The following is a 25751-nucleotide window of genomic DNA, read 5'->3' as shown; positions in this document are numbered from 1 at the left end:
ACACACACACACACACACACACACACACACACACACACACACACACACACACACACACACACACACACACACAAGGTAAAACACACACACACACACACACACACACACACACACACACACACACATACTTGGGAAATGGAGTAAAACCAAGTTTAAAATAGCTTGGTATTTTTAACAATTATTATACCCAAGGTAAAATACTTTCCACACACACACACACACACACACACACACACACACACACACACACACACACACACACACACACACACACACACACACAAGGTAAAACACACACACACACACACACACACACACACACAAGGTAAAATACTTTCCACACACACACACACACACACACACACACACACACACACACACACACACACACACACACACACACACACACACATACTTGGGAAATGGAGTAAAACCAGGTTTAAAATAGCTTGGTATTTTTAACATTTATTATACCCAAGGCAAAATACTTTCCACACACACACACACACACACACACACACACAAGGTATTATACCCAAGGTAAAATACTTTCTACATATATATATATACATTATTAAAGCTAGATGTTTTGAGCTGTGTTTTGTTGCTTAAATACCGAATAAAAAACAACTTTCAGTGAAAGATAATCTTCTATAATAATACGCTAATTAGCTCGACGCACAAGCAGTTGTGTCAGGAATGGTCGCCAGGTGTGCTGATGTACATGATCCACTGAGTAATATTCTTTTTATTTCATATATTATCGCACAATCGGCGCATCTTTTAAATAGCTTGTTACTATGACACCTTATCATCAGGATTTCCGATCTTTCTCTTGTAATACTGGAAGCTAACGAGTAGTATGCGTGGGTAGTCTGGGCCCGGAAACGTGATCGTTGGTGGAAGTGAAGTCATGATTTCAGAAAACAGGTATTGTGACGTACTTCGAGTAATTTATTCAAGACCAAGCCGCTGCTGACCTTTATATCAGAATCGTGTTATTACGTATTTTAAAGTAGCTATAAAACGAAAGAAGAAATTCGACAAATGCAAGTCGAAAATGGCTTCACATTTGTATTAAAAGTTAGCATGTAAAATTCTCATAAAGTTTCCCCGTTTTTATTCGAATTTTTCACCTCCGGGTCTCCTACTGCTGAGCCAAGTTCACTCATTCATTGTCTAGTCCTGTTCTCATTGGCACCCACTTTGGTGACTCGTCATTACTTCACGGTTGGTACGTGAGGGTTTTCGCCCTCGGAAACTTAAAGCCGGCTTAGAATGCTGTCTAAAGTGAGAGTTAATACCTTTCCACTCTTCATTAATTTAGTCTCCTGGTAGAAGATTGAAATAATAACAATCTCATTCCAATCTTAACTCTCATCCTTATTTCGTGATTCGCTTCTTACTAAAAATTCCTTCCTCATTCAGTTTATCCCTATTTCTTCGCACTCTTATTCCAGTGCCATTTCCCTTTCTTGTTATTTTTACAGGTGATTGTGTACTCTTCTGTCAACCTTTCTTGCACCATAATGCTAGACCGACAGAAGAAAACGATTTTTAGGTTCGATCTAGCCGTCGACTACAGACCTTTTCTTTTTAGCTGGTTGCTCTAAAGGGCAACCAAGTAATTTTTTTTTTTTTTTGGTTTTAACCCCCAAATCTCGGAATAATTGAGAGCAGAGTTCAAAATATTACAAAAACAATATGAATGTTGGAATTTAGAATCACGAGGTGGCAGCAGTTGTTTGCCATACTCTCTCTCTCTCTCTCTCTCCGATGTCTCTACAATCATTGATAGCCATCGTCTCAGCACCGCCCCCCCACCGAGACAGATTTCTGAAACCTAATTAACTTTTAGAAATCGAAAGGAGATTTATTTATTTATGGTGTCACAGTAGTCCCCCTCTTATAGGCAGGGAAAACGTTCCAAGACACCTCGCGGATACCTGTGAAACCCTGAATAGTACCGAACCCTATATATATATACACTATGCCTTTTCCTAACATACTTATGATAAAGTTTAGTTTATAAATTAGTCACAGCTTCATTTCAGCGATGTAAAATTGCGTCAGCAAAGTGGGTATTAAACCCAACATCACTTCAAAGCCGAATATTTGTAGAAACTATAAAAGTTTCGTAAGTTGACCTGAGGGCTTACGAGAATACAATCCTCGGCATTCCCGTTACCTTAGCTACTAAGTCAAGTAGTGCAAGCTAAGGCAACTCGGAGATGCCGAGGATTGTATTCTCGTAAGCTCTCAGGTCAACTTACGAAACTTTTATAGTTTCTACAAATATTCGGCTTTGAAGTACTGTTGGGTTTAATACCCACTTTGAGGATGTGATTATAAATTGTTCATTTATTGCTGTTTTTCCATTTAATATTTTCGAACCGGGGTTGATCCAGGATAAAGGGGGGGGGGCTATGATATTTCTCATGCTATTCTAATCCTTTCCCTCCTCTTTCTAAATTCAATTAAAATTCTCAGTTCGATGTTATAATTATGCTGTTCATGTTCATTCCATCACCATTCATCATTCTACCCCGAGGCTTGCCGTTCTTCCTTATTATTCCTCATTACATTCCTCCGATTCTTCATTCTCACATAGACCTTGTGACGTGTTCTTCGATAGGAGACTTCGGTTTGAATTCTGTCTAGGTCGCTAGATTTATAAGGGTAGACTTTTCAAGAGAAAAATGTTTGGATCTCATGCAGAGATCTACGGTTTGGACTTCGGAAACTTGGGGTGAAAACTGGAAGGAAAACTCGCCGGCATCAGAAGTAATACTGATGTTGAGTGATGGGTTTACTTGATTCGGCTGTAAATTGCAACCAACTGATCACAACATTTCGTGCCCGTCTTTCATTCCACATTCTCATTCCACTCTCGGACTAGGTTCACGATCTTACTGCAGGTGTATGTTCCATTTTCATTACACTGACGTCCGTCATTCTTTTCCACTCCAGTTTCAATCCTCAACTTAAGAAATTTGAAACGTGACCTTCTGTCTAGTTAACCTCACGACTTTCAGGAGCTGACGGACAAGCGTACCAGATTTAAGCTTTTAAAAAGTCTTTCTTTTCGTTTCGGTACTGTGTGACACGAACTGGATAATAGGTGGTTCTGTATCTGCTTCGACCTAATTGAGTGCTGTTCTAAATATTTCCTGGTAAGAAACTCGCACTAAAACAAATATGTGTCGGTCTATAATTGGGAACCGAACTGTCGGCTATTTAAATATCTTTTCCCACAGTAATTAGCAAGAAAGTCTTAAACTTGCCGTTTAGTTCATTGGGTCAAAGTAGACAAATTCCCACAGAAGAAACGTATCATATTGAGATGAATGATGAGGCTAGAAGTGTCAAGGTCGAATTACTTACTTATTTTTCATAGGGCTGTTAGTCAACGAACACTCTGGGTCTGCATACATGGATGATAATTCTCCATAAAGATCTCTCAGCTATTTACACGAGGAATATTTGAAAACCACGTCTTAATACCCAAACACTCTGGTAGCAGCGTTAATTCAGGATGCAGTTTCGATGCATTGCACTCTAATGCAGGGATTGGCAAATTATGGCTCGCGGGTCGGATTCGGACCGCGGCCTATTATTATTATTATTATATGGTAGGCGAGCTAAGGATGATTTTCAAATGAATGTCTTGACAGAATCACGAAATTGTTGTTTCGACGTATTTATTGTGATGCCATTCGCTTGAATATGTTGCCCTCTCGTTGCCGCAAGCTGTCACAGATGTCGCTCTCACTCGGTGCAAACCTGACACTGTTTTGAATACCACGGATTTCTTAGTCGCACTTATCACGCGAGTTTACGCCAGTGAATATCGCTACATACTTGTAGCGATATTCACCGTCTTAAAAGATGAATTTAATTTTGGCCAACTTCCGCTTACTGAAGGGGCTGAAAACGTTTGATGTTTTGATCTGTTGAGCAGGGTTTGCGGACCATGTAAAAATAAATAAATAAACAGTTACAAATATACCATCATACGACATAAAAAATTATTTTTTTATGTCGTATGATGATACAACGGTCGTGAGGCCTTTCTTACAGGGAAGTACGGCACCATCTCAATCTCCCCCTAATTTTATCCGGGCTCGGGACCGGCACAGCTGACGAATCAGGCCTATGGCTGGGTCTTAACCACGCTACCGGCCAAGACGTCAATGTTATCATGGATGCGAAGTGCACATTAAAATTGTAATGCCATTGATATTACATTGAAATATATGATGGATACGAAGCATATGAGGATGCGTATTTGATCCATAATGGCCGGTAAGGTGGTTAAGCAATCCTGACTGTAATCCGCGTGTATATTAATGGGACCGGTTTGCCTATTGTGGGGGACAAAAAAAACCTAGTTTCCTGGTGAAAAGATCTTCTAACCGCCGGTCTCATACGGCGGTTGGAAGATTACTAATGACCTTTCATGCGTGAGATCCACATAAAAAAACTCGTAAAATCTCGTCACACATCAACCTTATCTCACGAGTATTTGCAATCTGGACACTAAATTTGAACCCCAAATAGGAGTAATTCTGTTTCATAGAAAATAATTCCGCACTTCTCCCTAACTCCCCATAAAGCTGTTTGTACAGAATTATATTCTGCATTTTTTTAAATAAAAAGTTTTGTCTTCTACCTTCTAAGTACACGATACTCTCAATTTTACTTCTTGGAGTGCGACGCCTACAATATTTACTATTCGGCCCTTCTCAGTAAAAGGTTGCCGATCCCTGCTATAATATGTAAGTGAAAGAATCTACCGCTGAAGGTGGGGGGGAGCTCGTATGGGAGTGACGTGACGTTCAGCGTCTCGGTAGAGAATTTGTAATTCTAGATAGGACAGCGGATAAATGGAAGGATGGTCAACCGAAGATTGACATCCGATGCCTTTCAACAGGGGAGAGAGAGAGAGAGAATGGGGAATTCATTGGTGTCGCTTTTCAGCATTCGAAGTCTACATTGCACGGATGGCTACTGAAATGTCAGCATATTTTAATTTATAAATGACAAGTTTTCGATCCGAAGCCGATTTTTAAAATTAGTTTTATTCGTGGATGAAGAGTCAAAACACATTAAATAAATAAAAGTTCTACAATGTGTTTTTCATTCTTCAACGGGTGCTTTGGTAGTTCTTACTTTTAGGAAATCGGTAAGCAGCCTGTCTCCACTTCTCAACCTTCACAGGGACTGACTGCATTCCCAAGACGTTCTGCATAACAGGCGACTTTTCTTAATTCTATCATTGATTTGCATGTTTCGTATGTTGTTAAGGTTGATTTTTCTGACTTGATAGCGGGAGAGGGAAAATAAAACGCGTTTCTTCAGGGATAAAAACCCTAACTCTGAAACAGGCTAAAGAAGCAAAGAAAAAGTTCCCCGGTGGTGACTACAACCCACAATAGTGGTCCCTATCATGGCTTCTTCTTCTCTGCGGAAAATCATTGGACTACTCAGGCCTCTGACAATCAGTTACATTCATATTTGAAGCAGACTACACAAAATAAATAACAGTTAATTTGCAAGCAAATTAACCGTTGCTTATATTTATGAATATTTCAAAACAGACTTCGTGTTTTGTCCCCGTAAATTAATCGACGCATTAGGAATGTCATATCATCAAGTTTATGACCAGCTACACTTTTCACCTTTATAGATGACATTATTCGGCAAACGTTGATAAGTTCTTTCTTTCAATTCTATTAGGAGCTAGATAAAATTGTTAAATGAACCGGAAGACTGGTGGACCGACATTTGTGAATGTAAGTTCCCGTTAAATGCTACGATAAAGTTGATCACTAGATGGCGACGGTGTCAGTTCACGACAAGCTCACTTCGCTGAAGTGGGTCAGTAGTGACTGAAGAGAATAATTAACTGTAACGTGAGAGTTCGCAGATACGCGTGCACTTAGAAATGGAAAGTGTTAAACTTTCTGCGTGTGTGTGTGTGTGTGTGTGTGTGTGTGTTATTGGAAAAACAGTTTCATTATGGACAAAAGTAGTTGGACAATCTTTTCCGAGAAGATATTCCTGTTCGACTAAAAGGGTTTTTCTCTGAATAGGAACCCCGCGTTTGAACAGTTCCTTTTTAGCGAGGAAATGACTATTTGAAACAGTCAAATGAACCACGAGGTTGTTTCCTGTTAGTTTCCCAATTCAGATGTTGAAATTGTGAGAGTGTTCCGTAAATGTGATTAACACACACCGCATTACGACCAGGCGTAAAAAGTACCAAGTTATTCAAACGAAATCCGGATAAAATACGTGCCAAGCCACAGCTCACTCTCAAGATACCCACTGTGGTGTGCTGGCAGCAGAAGTATAATTAAAACAATCGCATCGACTGCGTCTAGAATTGCTTTAAAAGCATGCTGTTGGTTGGAAGAAACCAGAAGGGAACAAAACAAACAGGAACGTATTAAGTAAGCATATACCACTATTTCGGGTGAGGGAGAGGAATTTAAAGGGATTAACATCGATTTCTTTTCGATGACTAGCCACTAATGAAAGAAAATCTTTATTATAATTCATTAAGACAGCAGCACGAAGTTGAAGACCAAATTTAAAAAGAAGAATTCATCCGAACTCCCACCTGGTTGGACAAAGTAATTAATGCCTACGCTCTCCAACAGGCGCGGTTCGAATCCCGCTGTGGAGATGGATATCTGTGAATGTTAAGTGGAAGACATCACACAATCTCTACCGTGTTTTGTGAAGGCCTGAAAAGCTGCTATGTCGGGTTTATAGATTTGATTTGATTTGAACATTTGCGGATTGAAGTTTTTAACTGCTTAACGACAGTAAAAAATTCCCTCATTTCTGTTTGAAACAACCCACCCATTTTCTTAAAACGTGAAGATAAACTACTTTACGATACTGATTATATGCAAACTATATGCATATTATATGCAAACCAACTGTTCTTTATGAACTAAGTTAAGTATGAAAATGTGGATTCCACAGCAGAGAAGATTAAAGATTTTGAACATTCCGTTTTTTTGATTCTCAGATGCTTGAGAACCATCTGCTCTCCATCGTCTGGAGATCATAAACGAAAGTGGAGCAAGTTTGTTAGAATCATGTTGTTCATGTGGTGCAAGGGATCGTTCGAATGAGAGAGAAATGCATCATCATCATCAGCAAAAGATGGACAGCATTTGTTCAAATTTAAGATGATTAAGTATCGAGGCCTTGAGGTACTGTAACTTTAGGAGACATTTGAGGATGGATGCAACATCTTGCACATGGTGAAGTCCGAAAAGGGACAGGACACGCAATTACAAAAGATTGGGAAAAAACAATAAGATCGCTATGAGATAATCAAATGCTTTTTGGGTCAGTAGAAGTAAATGGTAGAGGACATCTAAGTTTGCGACTGAATTGCGCTCACGGTTAGTAAGATGCGCAAAGAGTTTCCCTTGGCATCGACACCAAGGTTGGCATAGGATTGGCTTCTATTGGATTTTTTCATTTTGTGACTAAGAGCAATGTGAAAATCATTTGAGAATATAAGTTTGTTTGGTCTCTATAAGTTGACAACATATTCAAGTAGAAAGACAAACGCACTTTTATCTCTTAGGTTAGAAACATAATCAAGTATAGTTAGAAATAAGGACTGGACTGGGGTGGATTGTTTGGAATTCATCTTGAACAGCGACTAAGGCTATGCATATCATTGTGTGTTCTTTTGACCGGTTTAGCTGTTTTGCGGCATTTAAAAACTTTGTAGTTTCTGCAAGAAAAGTACTTGACGTCAGTATCAGGTCGGCTAACTCACCGTTGAAAAATCCTTGTGAAGATTCTTCCGGTCTTCGACGGGAGTCGAACCCAAGTCATTCCAGCCTAGAGACATCATCGATACCGAATGAGCTACGGACGCTCCCCTAGGAATAAGGGGGAGAGTCCACAGCTCACTCGAATGTATTCCTTCAATAAGCAGGAATCCTCGAGATTCATCCCTTGCATATGGGAAGGTTCTGTACAAGGGATGCATAGATTGCATCCCTTGCATCGATAAAATCCTAAATAGTAAGCCTTTGATGTAGTTTGTTTCTCCTAATTAAATAACTCGGTGCATCTTTAGAAACAATGAGCTTAACTCCGTTTTCCTTGTGTTTGTTTGTGGTATCAGGTCATTCGATTGTGAGGTCGCTTCTCCGTCTCATCCATTCAACGTAATTTTAAGTGTTCAGAGTGGAAAACTCCTTCGCAGATCACCTCTATCCACACACCGATGTCTTCGAACATACCAACGAAATCTGAACTCAAGCGATCTCGTCTTCATTTAGAAATTCGTAGAAGCTAAAACAGTCTCACGAAGAATCCTCCGAACGTAACTGAGTCGTCCAATGGATCCTTCCCAAATTTAAACTCAAAAAATTAACATAATTGAGCCAATAATGAAAATAAAAAGGACGCATATTATTTCCATTTTGGGTTGCTTTTTTTCAGTAGCTTAAAACAGAAAAATTGCTTAACAAAATTATTCTATATTTACATTTGTAATGTCAAAAATTTACGATGTAAAGTTACCATAATAGCGAAACAAGAAACGGTAAAATTAGCCGAGAATAAAGGGCCAAGCAATGCTAACAAGAATTAATGAAATTTAGTTTTATTTCCCACTTATTATTACTTTCTGATTTATGCTATTTCTGCGTGTGTTTCGTAACTAGAACACAATGAAAAAAAAAATAAGTAGGACATACTTTTGATATGCAACTCGATTCCCTTTTTTTAAAATATAATTATTCCTATGACTGATAATTAGAAGTGAAGTAGCAGACACAGCAAGTATGCGAGTTTATTTATTACAGGGGGGGGGGGGTGCGCGAATTTTCTTTGCGTTTATTCAAAATATCTCTCCCAGATAAAAAGGGGAGAAAATAAGCAACGAAAAATATACCTCGAGTGAGGTCGTAAAAATAAAGTAGAAATGATTTATTGAGATTTCGCTAAACAAAAATGCCTGCGAAAACAAATCTCATACGAATGAGTAAAACAACCGAAACGGTCTTTTTCTGTTCCTCCTGTGGTTGTTTGCACGAGTTCATTTCAGAACTCGTTCAACTTAAGATTGCAGTGGTGTGAATAACACAAAATAGGGAGAGGAAAACTGTGCGAAAGCAGCTGTGAGGGGCAAACAAGGACTGATTCAATGAGTAGGACATTTACAAGGAACTAAATCCTGCAATCCCCCCACTTTCTCCGGACGACAGAAGGAACTATTTGACCAGGAAACAGACACGGGTTAGATTTTATTTCGATTTTGGCATTCACTTCGGTTTTGAATGAAACGGGGTCATCACAACACCCACAAGATCGGTTTGCGAAGCAAGAAGACAGCAATCCGTTCGGTTTCCTTCTTACAGCTTTAAATCTTCTTCGCAGCGCACACATTAAAATTATTTGAAAGAGTGTTGACCTCCCTCCCCATCAAACGAAACGGAAACGAAAGGTGCGACTTCGGCAAGCGTTTTCCAAACAAGGTAATTCTGCATGTCGCCCGTCACGTCCCACCACAGACAGGAATGTTAAGCAACGAATGTTCTAAATAATCATTTGAATCGGTGTGGGTCGACTTACATCACCGTCTTTCCTGATGTGTCGTCGGAAAAGCTCAGCCGACCTTTGATTCATCTCGTCAACGCGAGCGGATGAATCATGACCTCCGCCTGATGGACCCCTCGACCTCCCTGCTAACAGGTGGCCGAACGTATCGATAAAATGAGCTCATGGCGAACTTAAGAAGGAAGTGGAATTGCGCGGAAGGTCCACTCGGCATCGGGTTACGGCGAAAACTGCATGAGCCACCTTCCGGTAGAGCTGCTCGTCTATCAACAAGGGGGGGGGGGGAGGTGGAGGAGAGAGGACTTCCCTACTGGGTTTGCAAGGAAGGAAACGGCTGCAGGTTCTCTAAACAAACTCTCGCTCCAGAGACCACCTGTGAGCCTCTGACGTCACCCAGCGGAGCACGTTTATTTGGCCGAACCGGTCTGCTTCGCGTCGAACCTCTCGCTTCACCCTCTTGAAGCGGTCCCGCTCAATCCCGACTCGCGTCTTCTCGGAACATTGAAAGTTTTTCTCTCCGATGTGGGCAACTCCACCCTTGCAATTGTTTCGCTGCTTCGAGCGAGCCGTGGGAACATCCCTGTAGCCAAATAGGGTATCGGTGTGTGTGTATGTGTGCAGTCACCCGCCTCGTGCGACAGACGTCCCACTCGCGACCACCAGGCGCTGCTGACCAAGGCCTCGCGTCATCACTCCAAGTTATCGATGGGGAATTGTTGCTCCGCCGAGTGTTGTCGGCAGTTCTTCAGGACTCTTGTGCCCAAGTCCCCCGGCATCCCTCTTACCCCAACGAAACCTCCGCCGATCGCACCCACAGATGACTCGGGAGATCTTCCTAAGCCTCCTACTGAAGTTACACGTAAGTTACTTTGTGTCATTTGTCAAATAAACTACTCTCTCAGTTTCATTTCGGATAAATAATGATTTGCGTATTGATCGCCAAATTCGAAGTATTTGCCTGGGCCGAGTAATTTTCAAATACGATATGACGTGGTTTTGAAATTAATCATTTCAACAAGTGAAGCCTGTGGAATTTTTCCATGCAGGGAAAATAAGTTCGGATGAACAACCGAGGGGTCTAAATATTTACTCCCTTGATAAATACTTTTCACAAAGGCGACTTTAAATCTTAAGCTGGGAACGCAAAATATTTCATAAAAGAACAAAAATTTTCATAAAATCTGCTTACTAGTGGATAAGCTCACATGGGGATGGGGGAGGCGGTTTCCCTTGCTCACTGTCATGTGACAACAGGACGCCGAGGCTGCGTCGCTTGTCTCGATGAGGGTGGAGCGCGTGTGAGGGAGAAAGAACGAGCGGGAATTGGCATTTTTTTTTTTACCACCCCATTATTGGTAGATGGCTGAAACCTGGTTTCCTTATTGAACAGCATCGAGTATCGCATTATGAAGAGGTCGAATGAGGTAGAAATTGTAAGCATGTAGCGCTGAAAGTTGCAAAAAACAATTCGCTTCATAGTAAAAAATTTATTGTCGGTTGCCAGATCATAACTTTGGTTTTGAACTAAAAGGTAACTCGGTTTCATCTGAAAAAAACTATTTTAATGATCATTTTCTACTGACTTTTCAAGTCGTTGGAAATTTCTCCAGACTGTAATTTATTTTTTTAAAACCTAGAAGGAATTACAGAAGGAATTTTAAACAAATTGTAAAACCAGCGGAAGTAATTTTTTAGAAATTCTAAAAAAAATGTAGAAGAAAGTAAACACTTTTCGTAGATTTTGTTACTTTGAGGGACTTGTTGAACTCCGTTTTGAATGATTATGTTTGGCACTGTAAAATCATGAAATTGGATTTCGCTTGTGCTCACTTTTTTGGGTTTGTTTTTCCATACACCAAATGAGCATCGATCGAATGAGGTCATTTCGGTGCATTTCTCCATTTGCACTGAATCTGTTGTTCAACTTATTGGCAGATAAGATTTTTCGTATTTAAGTAAACTCCCGTGGACCCACTTAGTGCATAAAGTTCTACACGAGTATCAAACGAAAGATTTACAGATTTATTGTCATGAATCGCGCTATTATTTGATTGCGAATACACTAAACAAATAATATAATAAAAAAAAAAAACTGGCGTCACTACGGTATGCGCGATGTTTTGGCTGGTAAAGCGATGAACATGAAATTCCATTTATTTATAATTTGGTAGCAACAAAAGTGGTTTGCCTTGAATTCTGTTTATTTGTACGCGTCCTTATTATAGCGTTTAAATGAAGACATAGGAAGAAAATCTGTCAAGAAAGTTCCCTGAGTATACTATTAAGTCATCTCCCCCCCGTAAGAGAATCTCCAATGGCTTCAGGAATAACCACCCTACCTCCCATACTAGCATGACATCAATCCTTCACGCTGTAAAATATTGCACGCGGGAATTTAAAGAGATTTTAAATAACGAAATGCTAACTTAGAAATAGTTCCTTGGATGTGGGTGGGGAAGCGAATGGAATGAGTGAAAAGTGGGATTACGATAATCTTTAATGAAATAAACAGGATCATAAGAAAATATCTAATAAAATCCAGAATTTTTTATATTTTTTAAAACCATTTTTAAATATTTTCTCTTGAAACCGTTCTATAGTTACTTCATTTCCCAAAGTATCTTTAATTTGCATAAAAGATTTTTTATTTCGTTTTTGTTCTTCCTTGTAGAAATTAAAACATTCTTTGTCTGTGCGAAGGTGATTCGTGGCTATAAAATCTTAACCGCACACATTCAACCGCGACGATGCTTCCACTTCCTTATGGATTTTATTTGTTGTTTTTGCTGCCAGCCCACAGTGAAGGGCTACAAGTAGAACCCATCGGTGGACCTTGGAAATCGGTACAACTCAATGACGGGAACAAGCGTCGAGTAAAAATAAGCCCTATTTAATTTTAAACTTCTCAAGAATATTAATGACCGACTAGTTGCTGTAACCGCTTCGTAAAAGTAGGCCGAGATGAAACATCTCGGATAATGTTTTGTGATTGCCTACAGAAGCCCAACTCCAAAACCGAACTCGTACAACAATATCGAATTCGGAAGTGTTCAGTTAGAGATGACACCAGACTTGTATTCACTGCAATGCGTGGGCGAGAGGTATTATCGAAAACGTATGTGAAGAGCCTTTTCCTTGATGCTAAAGATAGCAAGTCGTTAAACGTAGAAAGTACGGAAGAGTTCTTCGAAAGCAATTTCTTTCCTGTAAAAATGAAAACACGTGGTTTGTCGTTTCTCCCGGGACATGATTATTCAAAGGGATGTAGTTGATTGACATGGATGAAAAACTATTAAGGAATGCGAAATATCTGTAAACGGTATGGCGCTAAACTGACGCAACGAAGCCCAGGGAATTTCCGTGTTAAGTAACGGGCTCTCTAAGACTGTGCAATAGGATTTAAGCTGAGCAAAGTGCAAGCTTCAGTAGTTCAAGTGCGCCGAGAAGTCACTCCGACGAGAATCAACTTTAATGAGAAGTATAAATGTTAATGAAATGAAAATATTAATTAGACGTAGACATGGATCTAATCTTAATACTGAAACAAGTTCAGATTCCCCCCCCCAAAAAAAAAGCTACAAAATTTAAGCTTTCAGGGGAAATCTTTGTTTCGAATATAGACTGCATAAACATCAAAAGGAAAAAAAAAAAAATGGGTGTGAGTTAACTATGGGCATATTGCACCAATGCGGAAGTCTTGGTCAGAAATGTCTTGACTTTAAGAGTAAACAGTGGAAAGAAGTCTTCAGTAGAGAACCAGGACATGATTCGGTCAATAGGACCGAAGCTTTACTGCACACCAAAATAAACAGTCTCAAAAGTCGTATCAGAAGTATACTTAGCCTAGTAACAGTGTTTTGTGTTTCTCGTTAAAAATAATTTCTTCTACGAGTATAACAATATATAACATATATATTGTATAAATAATATATTGCCCCCCCCCCCCCCCATGGGAACGTGGACGTTAATCTAGTGACCCTTTTTAACCTCTCCTTTAGAATGCTTCCTTGTAAGTCTGCCAACTTAAAAATAGCTTCAAGAAGTTCGGTTCGCTAACCAGACATCGGATTTGTTTATCCTGAAACTTTCCATCCTTCTCTTTATGGATACTATAAAGTTCTGCAATCTGTCTGGCAATAACGTGACTTCCGGCATTGAAGTAGAAGAGATACGTGTTATCAGCATTCGTGCACAAAATTTCGTATGAGCATATGCAATTAATTTTTAGAAGTGCATAACTTGTAATAAGGGGAGTAAAAACAAAGGGGAAATCAAAACAGAGGTTGATTACCAGCTCAGCACACTACAGTGTTGTGGTCGGCAATTGGGTTAATTACTCTAGGGAGATTTGTCATAAGGCACGTAATGAAGGCGCCATCTGATGGAGAATGTCGCGTTTTCCATTTGCAAATGGCTAAAATATTTCATAATCTGAAACCAAAAGTTAATAAGCTACTACAAAATCGGTGTATTTAGCTTGATTTATTATAAAATGTTTGCCTTTTGAGGATTTAACACATTTTGAAAAATTAAAATTTAATAAGTTGAATTTCATTCCTTCGTTTAAAAAATGTGAGAGAAGGTGAGGAATCGCATCATTTATTACCTGTACACAACTTGTTTCTCATTTTCTGAAAATAATCTGTTATCCTGAACACTTACCAGTGTATGCTGTATCCTATTCCTTTCGGCTTTAACACTTCGATTCTGTGAATCTTAATTTATGTAATCATTTCAATAATCGTTTAAATTCTCCCTTATTTTCCTTATTAATTTGCGTGATATTTTATGAACATATTTTATCAAAACAGAATAAAACAGTTTTTAAAAAATTATATAATTTGGACTTGTCATTTTCCTTTCGTCGTTTGGTGATACATGCACGCCTCCTAACGTCAGCCTGATTTTACAGATAATTGTTATTTAATACAGTATATATATATAAAAGCTTCAATTATTGTTTGTCAGATATCGCTGCATTAAAAAATAACTAAGAAACATTCACAATTACAAATTTTGTGAAAAATTTTAAATAATGAAGAGAAGCGCTACCTTTTTTTTTTTTTTTTTTTTTTTTTTTTTTTTTTTTTTTAATAATTTAATGAGAATAAACAAATCAACTGATTTTATAACACATGCTTTTTTACTTAAATATAAATAGCCACTAGGCTTCATTTCGGCGATATAAACATTATGTAAATTAAGGGGATATTAAATCCCACATTGTTTTAAAAAACGAATAAGAAACTCAAAGATTGGAATCAGAGAGTTTCATGCCGAATATAGTAAACTATTAAAGTGTCGGCAATTACTAGCGTGAGCTAATGCAAGTAGTCCTAGTACGTAGTACAATCTCAGGCAACTCGCAGCATGCTTTTTTTTTTTAGAAAACTAACACATGGAAGTGTATAATCAGCTAGCGATGTGGCTCGCCGATAAAATTTGACATAAATAGTTAACAAAACACCTTTTTGTGTAGCGAATTTCAAAACGAGACGTTTTGTCAGCAGAAAGTTGCATTTGTAATAGTCGTTAAGTGAGTGAAAATCTTGAAAGAGACGACTTTGTTTGACATTACGTCATTGGCGATGAAAAACACTTCTAGAAAAACAGTAATGATATGAAGCGAAGGTGGCAACAGTACGAATGGAACAAATTTGTCTTCCACGTGTTTAAACCTTCGCACTGCCGATGTCATTAACGAGAAATGGCTTCGAGGCAGTTCATGAAATTAATCTTTATAACAAATGTTTTGCAGAAATGTCTGCCAGGCCTTGACTGAATGCGTTGAGAAATACGAGAGTTCTTCAAGGTCATCGAATACAATAAGCATGTTGAAATCGTTCTATCTTACGTGTTGACTCTTTGGGGGGAGAAAGATCGTGGGACGAGTAATTTAAAGCTTACCGAAACGCGAATGATTACAATACGATAAAACAGCCATTAAGTGCACGAAAAAACGCACGAAGTAATTAACTTTTACTAGACTTTAAGGTAACGCGAAGTTTGAATTAATTGAGCACTGACAACGGTCAAAGGAAGTCACTTTTAATGATTAAAAACTTGAGTAATGCAATAAAGGAATTAACTAGGATGTTTAGCTACTGTTTACGCCAGTAGAAAGATGACTAATATTCTTGAAAATCCGTTGACGAAATTCAAAAAAAAAAAAAGGACCTTATTTTCATTAAATTCGATGTTGCAGCCTTCCAAATGGTTTGAAAGAATTTATGGACTGAATTTATTGGTTATAGATGGCGCACTAAACTCTTCTACTTATTCGATTGAAATATTTGCAGTACGTGGAAATAATCTTAGTAGGTTTGGCTGATTTAGATTCTGCCAACATAACTAACATTGAGGAAGGTGTATCGTCTGTAGTGGCATGTGTGTTCTCTGGTTGGTTCGTCCTTTAGCGATGGAGAAAAAAACAAACGGGTAACTCACATTGGTTCCTCAATACTACTAATCAGCATTGAGCTCCGCTTTTGTTCAACTAAAAAGCGTCGCTAAAACAGTGCAAGGACATTGCCAAACCACATTACTTAAACACACAGGCGAGAAACTACATACTGTTTGGAGGAAATATTTCATACCAATCGATCGTTGCGCCCATTTCCTCTTCAATGAAGAGTCCTTCCTTACATCACTGTTTTCACTCTGCTCCCATATACAGGGTATTTCAAAAAGAATGACCCGATTTCAAATAATTATATTTATTTATCGTGGGGTCCAGTGCGTCCAATCCAACGCTGAGGCAATGTTTCGTTTAGAAACCGAAGGAAGTTCCAATGTGGCGGTGCCCCGTCTTGCTGAAAAATGTAATCTTCATTCAGCTGTAGAAGTAGCCAGTCTTGCAGCATCGGGACATTCTTTTCGAAACATCCTGTATTTGCACTAACAAAAGTTTTAATTCTTGTTAAAATAACATTTTTTAAAATCTAACTCCTTTTCATCAGCAATATTTTTTTCTCTTTTCGGACTTTCTCAATGATGATTCAGCAAAATCATATTTCCAATAGCTAATTTCATGCTTCCGATCTTTTGTAAGCAGATCAGAAAAATCTTGATCAGTCGGGAAAGGAAAATGTCTTGGTGATGTTCCTAATTACAATCCACGCTCCCGAATTGACTGCTCTTGTTTTCTCATCTTGCAACGCATTCTGTTCCGCTCAAATCTGTCCTGTAGAAGCAGTGGCAGAACCGAGACAAAGAAACAAAAGAAATGCTGGACGTATTTCGATACTGGAGGTTGAAAACTCTCACATGGAGTGATAGCTGAAGTATGATTATATTCGACCAGAAATAAGGGAGGTACAAAAATCTCTTGCAGTAGTCGAAATACACAATTCAAAACGTTGATTTTTTATTTTTATTTTTTTCCCCAGAATCTCTTGAAATCAATCTAAAAAAAAAGGGGGACGCGAAAATAGGAATTTCTCTCCGAAGTATTTCAAGTAAGATTTATGTTTACATAAATTGCATATGTTTGAAACACTGAGGAGAGAAATACTTAAAGCTAAGCTAAAAATACTGAGTTAAACTTGCAAGAATAACTTGAATTTAGGCCAAATCATCACAGCTGGAAAAAACGGAGTTTTTTTTTTTTTTTTTTTACTTAGTGATAAATAGTCAACAAGGCATGAGAAAAAATGTATCCTCACTGATATCTGTTATCTATATTATCACCTTTTACGGATATGACATCAAATTTGATATCGAATGAAAGAGATGAGTTTCATCGCTCGGTGTGATTTTTATCGCCCGTCAAAACCACCGCCTTGCTTACTGACGCCCTAGCGGGATTAACACAAACTTCAAGAATTTTATTTATTTTTTATTTTTAAATTAAATCGGATAACTGTTGTAGCAAATTTGGTATAAAAATTATTCATAAAAACGAAGTCAATATTCTCATATTTCGCTGCATTCGCAATGGAGAACTTAAACGAATAAAATAGTTCAATTTAGTCACGCTTATTAGTGAAAAAGGCAAATTAAATAGGGAAATAGTAATAAAATTAGTAAAGCTGGTATGGTAGGAAGTCAGCTGAATAAATTTATGGGGAATAAGAGAAATTAGTCGCATTAAACTAGCTGCATACAAAAGTGCTGAAACCAATTTCGCCTTGGGGATCTGAGAGCAGGGTTAATCTGATCTAGAATAATTGAGGAAACTTAAAAGAAAATAGATGGCTTCGAAGTCAAATTTTGTGTTCAATATCCTACCTGAGGGATCCTCTCCAGTAGCTGGGTATGAATTTGTTAGTGCCTCCGTAGCGCAATCGGAAGAACGACGATACGTTGCGCCCTTCGATTGGAAAAGGCCTAAGTTCGATTCTCGTCGCGACGATCTTTATGTGGACGTTTTAATCGAAGGTGAGTTAGCTGGTCTCATACGGAGGTAGCAGGGTTTTTTCTCCTGGAAACGTAGGTTTTTCATCCCATATACAGACAAATCGGCCCTGCAGAACACACGCAATTTACAGACAAAAAATACTAGTTGTGGTGGTGGGCGGTAGATGGCGTTGCTGGAGATAATTGATAGTAGAGGTTCGTGTAGTGGACCTACTAGACAGTTGTATAGTAGGTGTCCTTCCGCGATGAGTCTTCGGACTCTTTGGAGGTGTCACGAATCATGATGATGATGATATAAACGAAGAATAATAAGAGGGATCTTTTGGAGTGGCTCTGCACGCCACACGCATTCTTGACACTAACAATCTAAGGCGATATGGTTGCGTTACAGAACGGGAGAGAAGAGAATTCGACAGAACAGATGTTTTGATTCCCGAATAGCAGGAAGGCCGATCTTAAGGTACCTTGGTTCAGTTAAGTGTTTTAGAAGAGAATTGTTTTGGCCATCAGCCCTGATTCCTGATATGACCTTGAAGGGTATACACAGAATATTGCTATTTGTAACTTTGATTCTGTCGTAAATAACAAACCCTGAAGCAAATTTCACTCCATCAGTTAATCCAGCGTCTCATCCACTTGGACTCCGTGTCTTTCTCTCGTTCCAGAGGGAAGAGTCTTATCTCCCATCCTAGAACACGCCTTAGGAAAAGGTGGAAGAAACGAGTCTGCGTTCTTGATATGCGCAGAGAGTTTGACAACGTTTTGACTTAACGATGACCCCTCCTGTGATCATTCTTCTACTCTGTAACTGAATGGCCAATTTCTTCTTTCTTGGAATGAATTCATTGTGGATTAGAATGGAAAGTTTTTATTTTCAAACGTTCTTAATCATGCAAGGTATCTTCATAATCCCGTTCTTTGCCTTGTCCTTTTTCACTTTATCCTCGCTGAAGATGACCTTAAATGCTCTTCTCCATTTGCAACTCAAGTGCGAGTTATTTCTCACAAATCCTTCGCTATCCTTGGGATATCATGCGTTTCTTCGAGTGTTGATTTTATGGATTTAATAAGCACACCAGTCCCTATTCACGCTCCAATAAGCCTGACTTTCTCTTCTACTATAGACATGCCCACCTCATTTCTGAACAACTGGATAGAAATCTGAGAGATTATGTCAGACGTTGTTCTAGTGCATCTCCAATCATAATTCCATCTCGGTTAGTGACTTGTTTTGAATCTATCATGAACGCTCTCTTTCTACTAAATTAATATTAAATTTCATCGGTATGTTTTAAGTGTTTGGGGACGAAAAACACAATGAGATAATCGCTAATTTGCTGTATGTTAATGTATCGATAGCAATTAAGCTCTTCATCAATTTTAATTTGATATTTCAATACGATCCTATTAATTTCCCTCCTTTTACCAGAACATTCGGCGGTAATATTAAATCTGAGAATTATGGGATTTGTGCAACAATACGCAATTTTTTAAATAAGTTTGACAAATAACTTCTTGAGTATTCTGCAATTGAGCAGGTTCTTCTCTTAGCAGCAAAAACTTTCCTTCCACTCTCTTCTGTTCTGAGCCTTCTCTTTCAAGGTTGTGTCTCCATTCAGCATGTCATCTAGCATCGTTTCCCTTACTCTTCCTCTGGGTCTTTTTCCGTCTATTTTTCCTTCGATGGCATCTCTGATGTTTCCATTCCCTCTCAGAATATGTCCGATCCAGTTTCCCTTGCTTCTTTTTATCCTCCTTAACAGACTTCTTTCTTCTTCTACTCTTTTTAAAACCTCTTCATTAGTTATTTTATCTGTCCATTTGATGATTTTCATACTTCTCCAAATCCACATCTCAAAGCTTTCCAAAATCTTAATTTATTCTTTTTTCAATGTCCAAGTTTCGACTGAATAGAGGGCAACACTCCACACATAACATTTTATTAGTCTTTTCTTTAGGTTTCTGTCCATTTTACTTCTGAATAAATTCCATTTTCTATTAAAGGCATCTCTTCCCATCGCTATTCTTGCTTTTATGTCCCTTTTACATCTTCCATCACTGTTAATCACACTTCCTAGATATTTAAATGTCTTTACTGGATTCAATTTTTCCCCATTTATTCTGATATTTGCCTCTTTCCTTGCTATTTTAATCACCTTTGTTTTTCTGATGTTAATTTTCATTCCATAATACAGGATTCCGGTAATCTGTTCAACAGATGTTGTAATCCTGCTTCAGTGTTTGATAGTAATGCCTTGTCACCTGCGTATCTGATTGGAAATATCTGTCTACCTCCAATCTTTATTCCTTCTTAACAAATAACTTAGCGAGATAATATTCCATCAATAGATGTCGGACAATAAAACACAAACAAAGATTAACAACAGCAGAAATGAAGTTTATGAGAAAAACTGCAAAGTATACCCTATTTGATCACAAAAGAAACGAAGAAAACCAGGACGTCCTCTTAAACGATGACTTCTAAGGCCGGAACAGGTCATGCTAGGCCTAAATCCTTGATACGCATGATGATGACCTCCAATCTTTATTCCTTCTTAACAAATAACTTAGCGAGATAATATTCCATCAATAGATGTCGAACAATTTGCTTCGTGTTCAATTTAATTTTTGAATTTATACACTTAAAATCCAAACTTTAATTGACAAAGCAACTCGAGTGCGAGTTATTTCTCACACAATTATAACAAAACCATCTCGTTTTGTACATACAATGGCTTTTTTTAATTTCCTAAATCCATAAAGGTTTGATTAGAAGAATTCAAACTCTCATAGAGTACAAGTTGGTGTAAATGTGTAGAGAATTTTAAGCGTTGTCTGCATGTTTTCACCTGTGTGTCAAATCCTGTTAAATCTTATTTGTTCCGCGTGTGCGATTTCCTTTTGTAAGTGTTTGTGAGGTTGATACTCAAGCAGCTGCTGCCTTCGTATCAACCAAGTGTGACGTCATAATTCTACAAACATGGGCTGCGGTTGAACCACTTATGTCTAACCTACTTGGCGCTTCGGAGGTTGGTCACACTGCATGCATTTTAGGCGTCAGTTTAAAAAAAGTCGTCTGCATTTAATAAACCTGTTGGTCTGGTTATCGAGAGGGATGATGGTGACACTTCGCTGCCACACTTTCCAAGAGATCTTTACTTGGGGAGGGGGGGGATCGAACAAGAACCGAGAGAAGAGGTGTGTGCGTTTTAATGTGGTTCTGAAGGGTGTTTGGAGGTCGCCGACTTCCTCTCAAAGTGGCCTCGGTACATTCTTCGGAGGAGGTCACTCGGTGGCGAGCCTGCGCCAGGGTTGTGATTTCTGTCTCTCACCATCCCATTGCATAAGTCTCCTCGCCCAAGTTTCTAAGCGTCTAAAGAGTACTTGAGGCAATTGATTTCATTCAAGTAATCTCTGTGGCCCACACTAACGTTCCACAGTCGCAGAAAATGAGTGACGTCATCTTTTGGAATGTTTCCAAACGAGATTTAAATTAATAATTGAAAGGAGATGCTATGGAAGTAGTAGGCCGTGCAGATTTTTATTAAAAAAAAAAAAAAAAAAAAACAGTGAAATAATACAAGAATGTGATCTATGAGATATTTGCATTATAATTAATCTTAATTTGGATAAATAAAGGATATAACAAAGATGATAAAATAAAAAATGGTTAAAATTCAGACATCTTTAATATTCAACAATACCAACAGCAGAGTTCAGTGCCCATTTTTTTTTTTTTTTAAAACTAATTTTCTTAGCATAGCGAAAGCATGTAGATTTTCGCACATCTTATATCATAGATTCATCTTCAACAGCTGACGTAAATTATATACCAAAAGCTACTACATTTTTTAAGTCCAATTACCTCATAAATAATCAGCTCTTGCTTTAAGCGGACGATGTTATACTTCTAAATAAATCCACTCCAAGTCTGCAAGATTCCCTGACTAAATTGAATAACTGTTGTAATAGATATGGTATTAAGGTCAGCAATACAAAGACAATGAAAATAGGCATAATCGTTGAAAATGTCAACTGTGTTGTGAACGGGGAACCCGTGGAACAAGTAAAACATTTCAGCTACTTAGGCACGATTTTTACTGAAGATGGTAAATTAAATATAGAAATAGACAACAGAATCAGCAAAGCTGGTATGGTGGGAAGTAATTGAATAAATTCATATGGAATAAGAGAGAAATTAGTCGGAACACTAAATTAGCTGTATACAAGACAGTGTTCAAACCAGTTTTAACTTATGGATCTGAGAGCTGGGTCAGAAGTAAAACACTTGACCTGAGAGTCCTGAGAAAGATTAGAAGCGTGAACAGATGCATCAATGGCAATATCATATTAAAAACGAGGATATTAGGAACGAACTTGACATTGTCAGCATCCAGGAATGCGTTAGCAGAGCTAATCTCAGATGGTATGGTCACTTAAACAGAATGGGCGAGGAAAGATCAGCAAAACAAGTGTTCTCTGCCAGGTTGACAGCGAAATGACCCAGAGGAAGACCAAGTTATAAGTGGATTGATACGGTACAAAGTGCCTTAGATGATAGAAATATAAGATCTGATAATGTTGGAGTCTTGACAAGTAACAGACTGATTTGGAGGAAAATTGTAGATAGGAAATTAATAATGATGTAAGTTTTTCATGTAGTACAATCATATCCTGTACACCCCTTGAGGGTACATAGCAGGAATTTGATGATGATTACCTCATAAAAGAAATCCACTTCATGTATTAAGGACCTGTTTTCCAGTGATGGATAGATGCATTACGAAACAAATTTAAGGGTTGATTTACGGCCGTCTTATTCATCTAAGTCAGGCGTGGCCAACTTCATTCTGTGATGAGTGGTAGCGTCACGGGCAGCACACGTTTAGACAGAACTTAAATAAAAATAAAGTCTGCATTTTTCTAGGCAATAGTTAGTTGTATCGAATTCTATATTTGTTAAATCATTTTACTACTGGGAGAACAATATAAAATACTTGATTGGTTTAAATATAAGTTAAATTAAATTTAACTACGTGTTTCTGGTTGTTTTTACATGCAACACAACTTAATGAGAACACCGTGGGCGTTCATGTGCGGCAACAAGTTCATCAAAGTCGATTTTCAGCGATGATGACGATATTCGTAACAAATGCCGAAGGTGGTCATCAGTCAGTCGGCTTCTTCGTGACGATTTAACCTCCCTCATAGTTGAGAAAGTGCATTCACGTATGGATGTGCTTCCAAACATATTCTCAAGCTGAAATCACTCAATGCAGGATATTTTCCCCTTGGTACCAGTTTCCAAAAAGTCAATGCCTATCTCCACCCTTGACTGGAAAAAGGAGTCACTTTGAAGGTCACACAACTCCAATTGAATAGTGTCATGCTGTGCTGCTCTGAAATGTCGCATTTCATTGGGTTGTTAAATAATGTCACCGCATTTCACTGAAGTCGGAAAATCGCTTACTGAATTGCTCCAAAAGTTGGTCTAACACTGGCACACAAAACTTGAAGTCAACGTAATGGCTCCCCTCCATCAACTCCCTTCAGGAAGGGAAATGTCCCAAGTTTCCTCTGACAAGGATGAATTTTTAAAAGCCTTCAGTCGACTTATGAACCCATCTAGGGGTCCAACTAAATCTGAGATTGTTTGGTTATGTCCCTGTAACTTTACGTTGAGTTCATTCATGTGGTGTGTGTGATGTCTGTTAGAAAGGCGAGTAAGCTGTTAAAATGAGGATATCATAGTTTTGTGATTAGTTCTTTGTTTGTCTTCTCGTGTTCTTCTAAAAACTGTTTTATTTCCTTTCTCAAAGCAATAAACCGTTTCAAACAGTTCCTTCTGCTTAGTCAACGTACTTCTGTGTACAACATTAAATCGTCATATTCTACCTCCATTTCTGTGAGAAAAGAAAGAAACTTGCGGTGTGTCAAGGCCCGATCTCCGCCCTTAATCAGATTCACACACTTCATTACAGTTTTCATAGCATCCTCTATCTCCAGAATTTTACCACACAGAGCCTCCTGATGTATAATGCAGTGCAATTGATTCCAGCCTTCCTTAGTAAGCCAACTAAGCCAGTTTGAGTACCACGTATTGATTTGGCTCCATCTGTCACAACAGCTATGAGATTGTCGATGTCGCCAGTACCATTTACAACCTTCCTAACTGCATCATAAATGTCTTGACCTTTTGACTGTGTTATGCAATGACTCTAATGCAACATGTGAGTCATTGAATAAAGAAGAGCTACTAGCATTAGTAATGCTAGTTGCTCTTCATTAATAACAAAGTCTTTGGAAACGATTCGAATGAAAATTGGAAGTTGAGCTGGATCTCTTATGTCAGTTGATTCATCCTGAGCCAAAGAGAAGTAAGCTGAATCTGTAAAACACTTTTGAATTTATTTAATATGTGAGAACCTATTTCCTCGACTCTTTTTTTTTTACAGATTGTTTTGATAGTGGGACACTTTCAAACTCACTGGCAATTTTATCTTCCCGAAATGCACGTGCCATTTTCATAGAACAGCGTTTTACAAATTGGGCAATCTTTTAAAGCAATTTTGATTCCGTGTTGAGAATATAAATTGTTTCCATCATCAGAAATAATGAATATAAATAGTATATCAATCAGAAATTCTGCAGTCGAAACTAACAGCTAAATTAATAATACATATAATTTAATATAGTTTTTATCCTGCTGCGGGCCACACAAAATCACGCTACGGGCCTGCTATTGGCCACCTATGACCTAAGTGATCAATACCTTGCATTGCACAAATTTTCTTTTTCAGGAGTAATTTTTTAAAGGAATGCATTAAGACATGCTACTAAATATTAATTAATAAAGAATGATGACGTACTATTTTAAATTGATACAAGCTGTATTTGTTTTAGTTGGGTATGACATTATGTATTCATTATTGTAAAAATTATTCCGATGGTTAAAACAATCTTTTCCATTATTAAACATCGATTCAAAAATACGCTTAGGTTGTACCATCATGCGTAGTTGTGGTTTAAGCTAATAGAGGGTACAGTTTGGCTGGCAAAATCCCAAATTGCCTGCCCATCCTCGTTCATTCAGTACCCAGTGGTAACCTGCTAACGAGAAGCAACACGCGATTGTAACTGGGACAGAAGATGACAGATTTGTTTGTCTGCTTCGATAAACGAAATGTTAGAATACTTCCAGCGAAGAGCAGGCTTTTTACAAGTTGAACGTGAATCATTACATAGAATTTCTATCAAGAAAATTAAGGGATCGAAATTTTTAATATAAGACGAATCCTAAATATATTAAAAATAATTTAAATCAGCTGAATGTTGCGTTTTTCTTTGGAAACCAAACGCATTAATCATTCGTTCTCTCACGACTGCCAATTTCTTCAATTTGCAAAAACCAACTCCCCTCATTTTCGGGAATCATTTCTTCATTTCACGCCTTGTTTAGGGGTTAATGAACTTGGGAGGAGTATTAATGATAACCATTCATGGCCTCAATTGCATAATAACACCGAAAAAAAAAAACTAACGTCCGTAAGTCACTGTGGTAATCAATGACGTAACGTGTCAGGATGTTGTCAACTGTGGAACGAAAACCCATTACTTGACCCTGGCTCTTAGAAACACGAGAATTAGCCAAGAGGATACGAAGTACGCAGTAATTTCGCTGATGATTTAATTTATCTTTTTTCCTCCGTCAAGACCGAAGCATGTTCTTCGGATTGAATCAGAAGAGGAAGTGACGTCATGCATGCGCCCATTCGTCTTAATTCTAGTAA

General features: G+C 38.2%; 2 protein-coding genes across 2 annotated transcripts in view; both read left to right on the top strand.

Moving 5' to 3' along the window:
• Window positions 1-1494, top strand: part of LOC150103626 (hemocyte protein-glutamine gamma-glutamyltransferase-like) — a 35892-nt gene extending 34398 nt beyond the window's left edge. The window contains exon 14 of the mRNA XM_090398498.1: window positions 1491-1494. Coding sequence (XP_090254624.1) covers window positions 1491-1494 — 4 coding nt within the window. The remainder of the gene's footprint in view (window positions 1-1490) is intronic.
• An 8488-nt stretch (window positions 1495-9982) lies between these two features.
• The window catches only part of LOC150103625 (annulin-like), a 46476-nt gene continuing 30707 nt past the window's right edge, over window positions 9983-25751 (top strand). Inside the window, exon 1 of the mRNA XM_090397689.1 lies at window positions 9983-10462. Coding sequence (XP_090253815.1) covers window positions 10309-10462 — 154 coding nt within the window. The 5' untranslated portion in view covers window positions 9983-10308. The remainder of the gene's footprint in view (window positions 10463-25751) is intronic.

The sequence above is a fragment of the Typopeltis vanoorti genome, chromosome 9, assembly GCF_054136105.1.
Source record: "Typopeltis vanoorti isolate ZY-2024b chromosome 9, IOZ_Tvanoo_1.0, whole genome shotgun sequence".
Taxonomy (NCBI): domain Eukaryota; kingdom Metazoa; phylum Arthropoda; class Arachnida; order Uropygi; family Thelyphonidae; genus Typopeltis; species Typopeltis vanoorti.
This window is presented reverse-complemented; position numbering and strand designations above follow the sequence as displayed.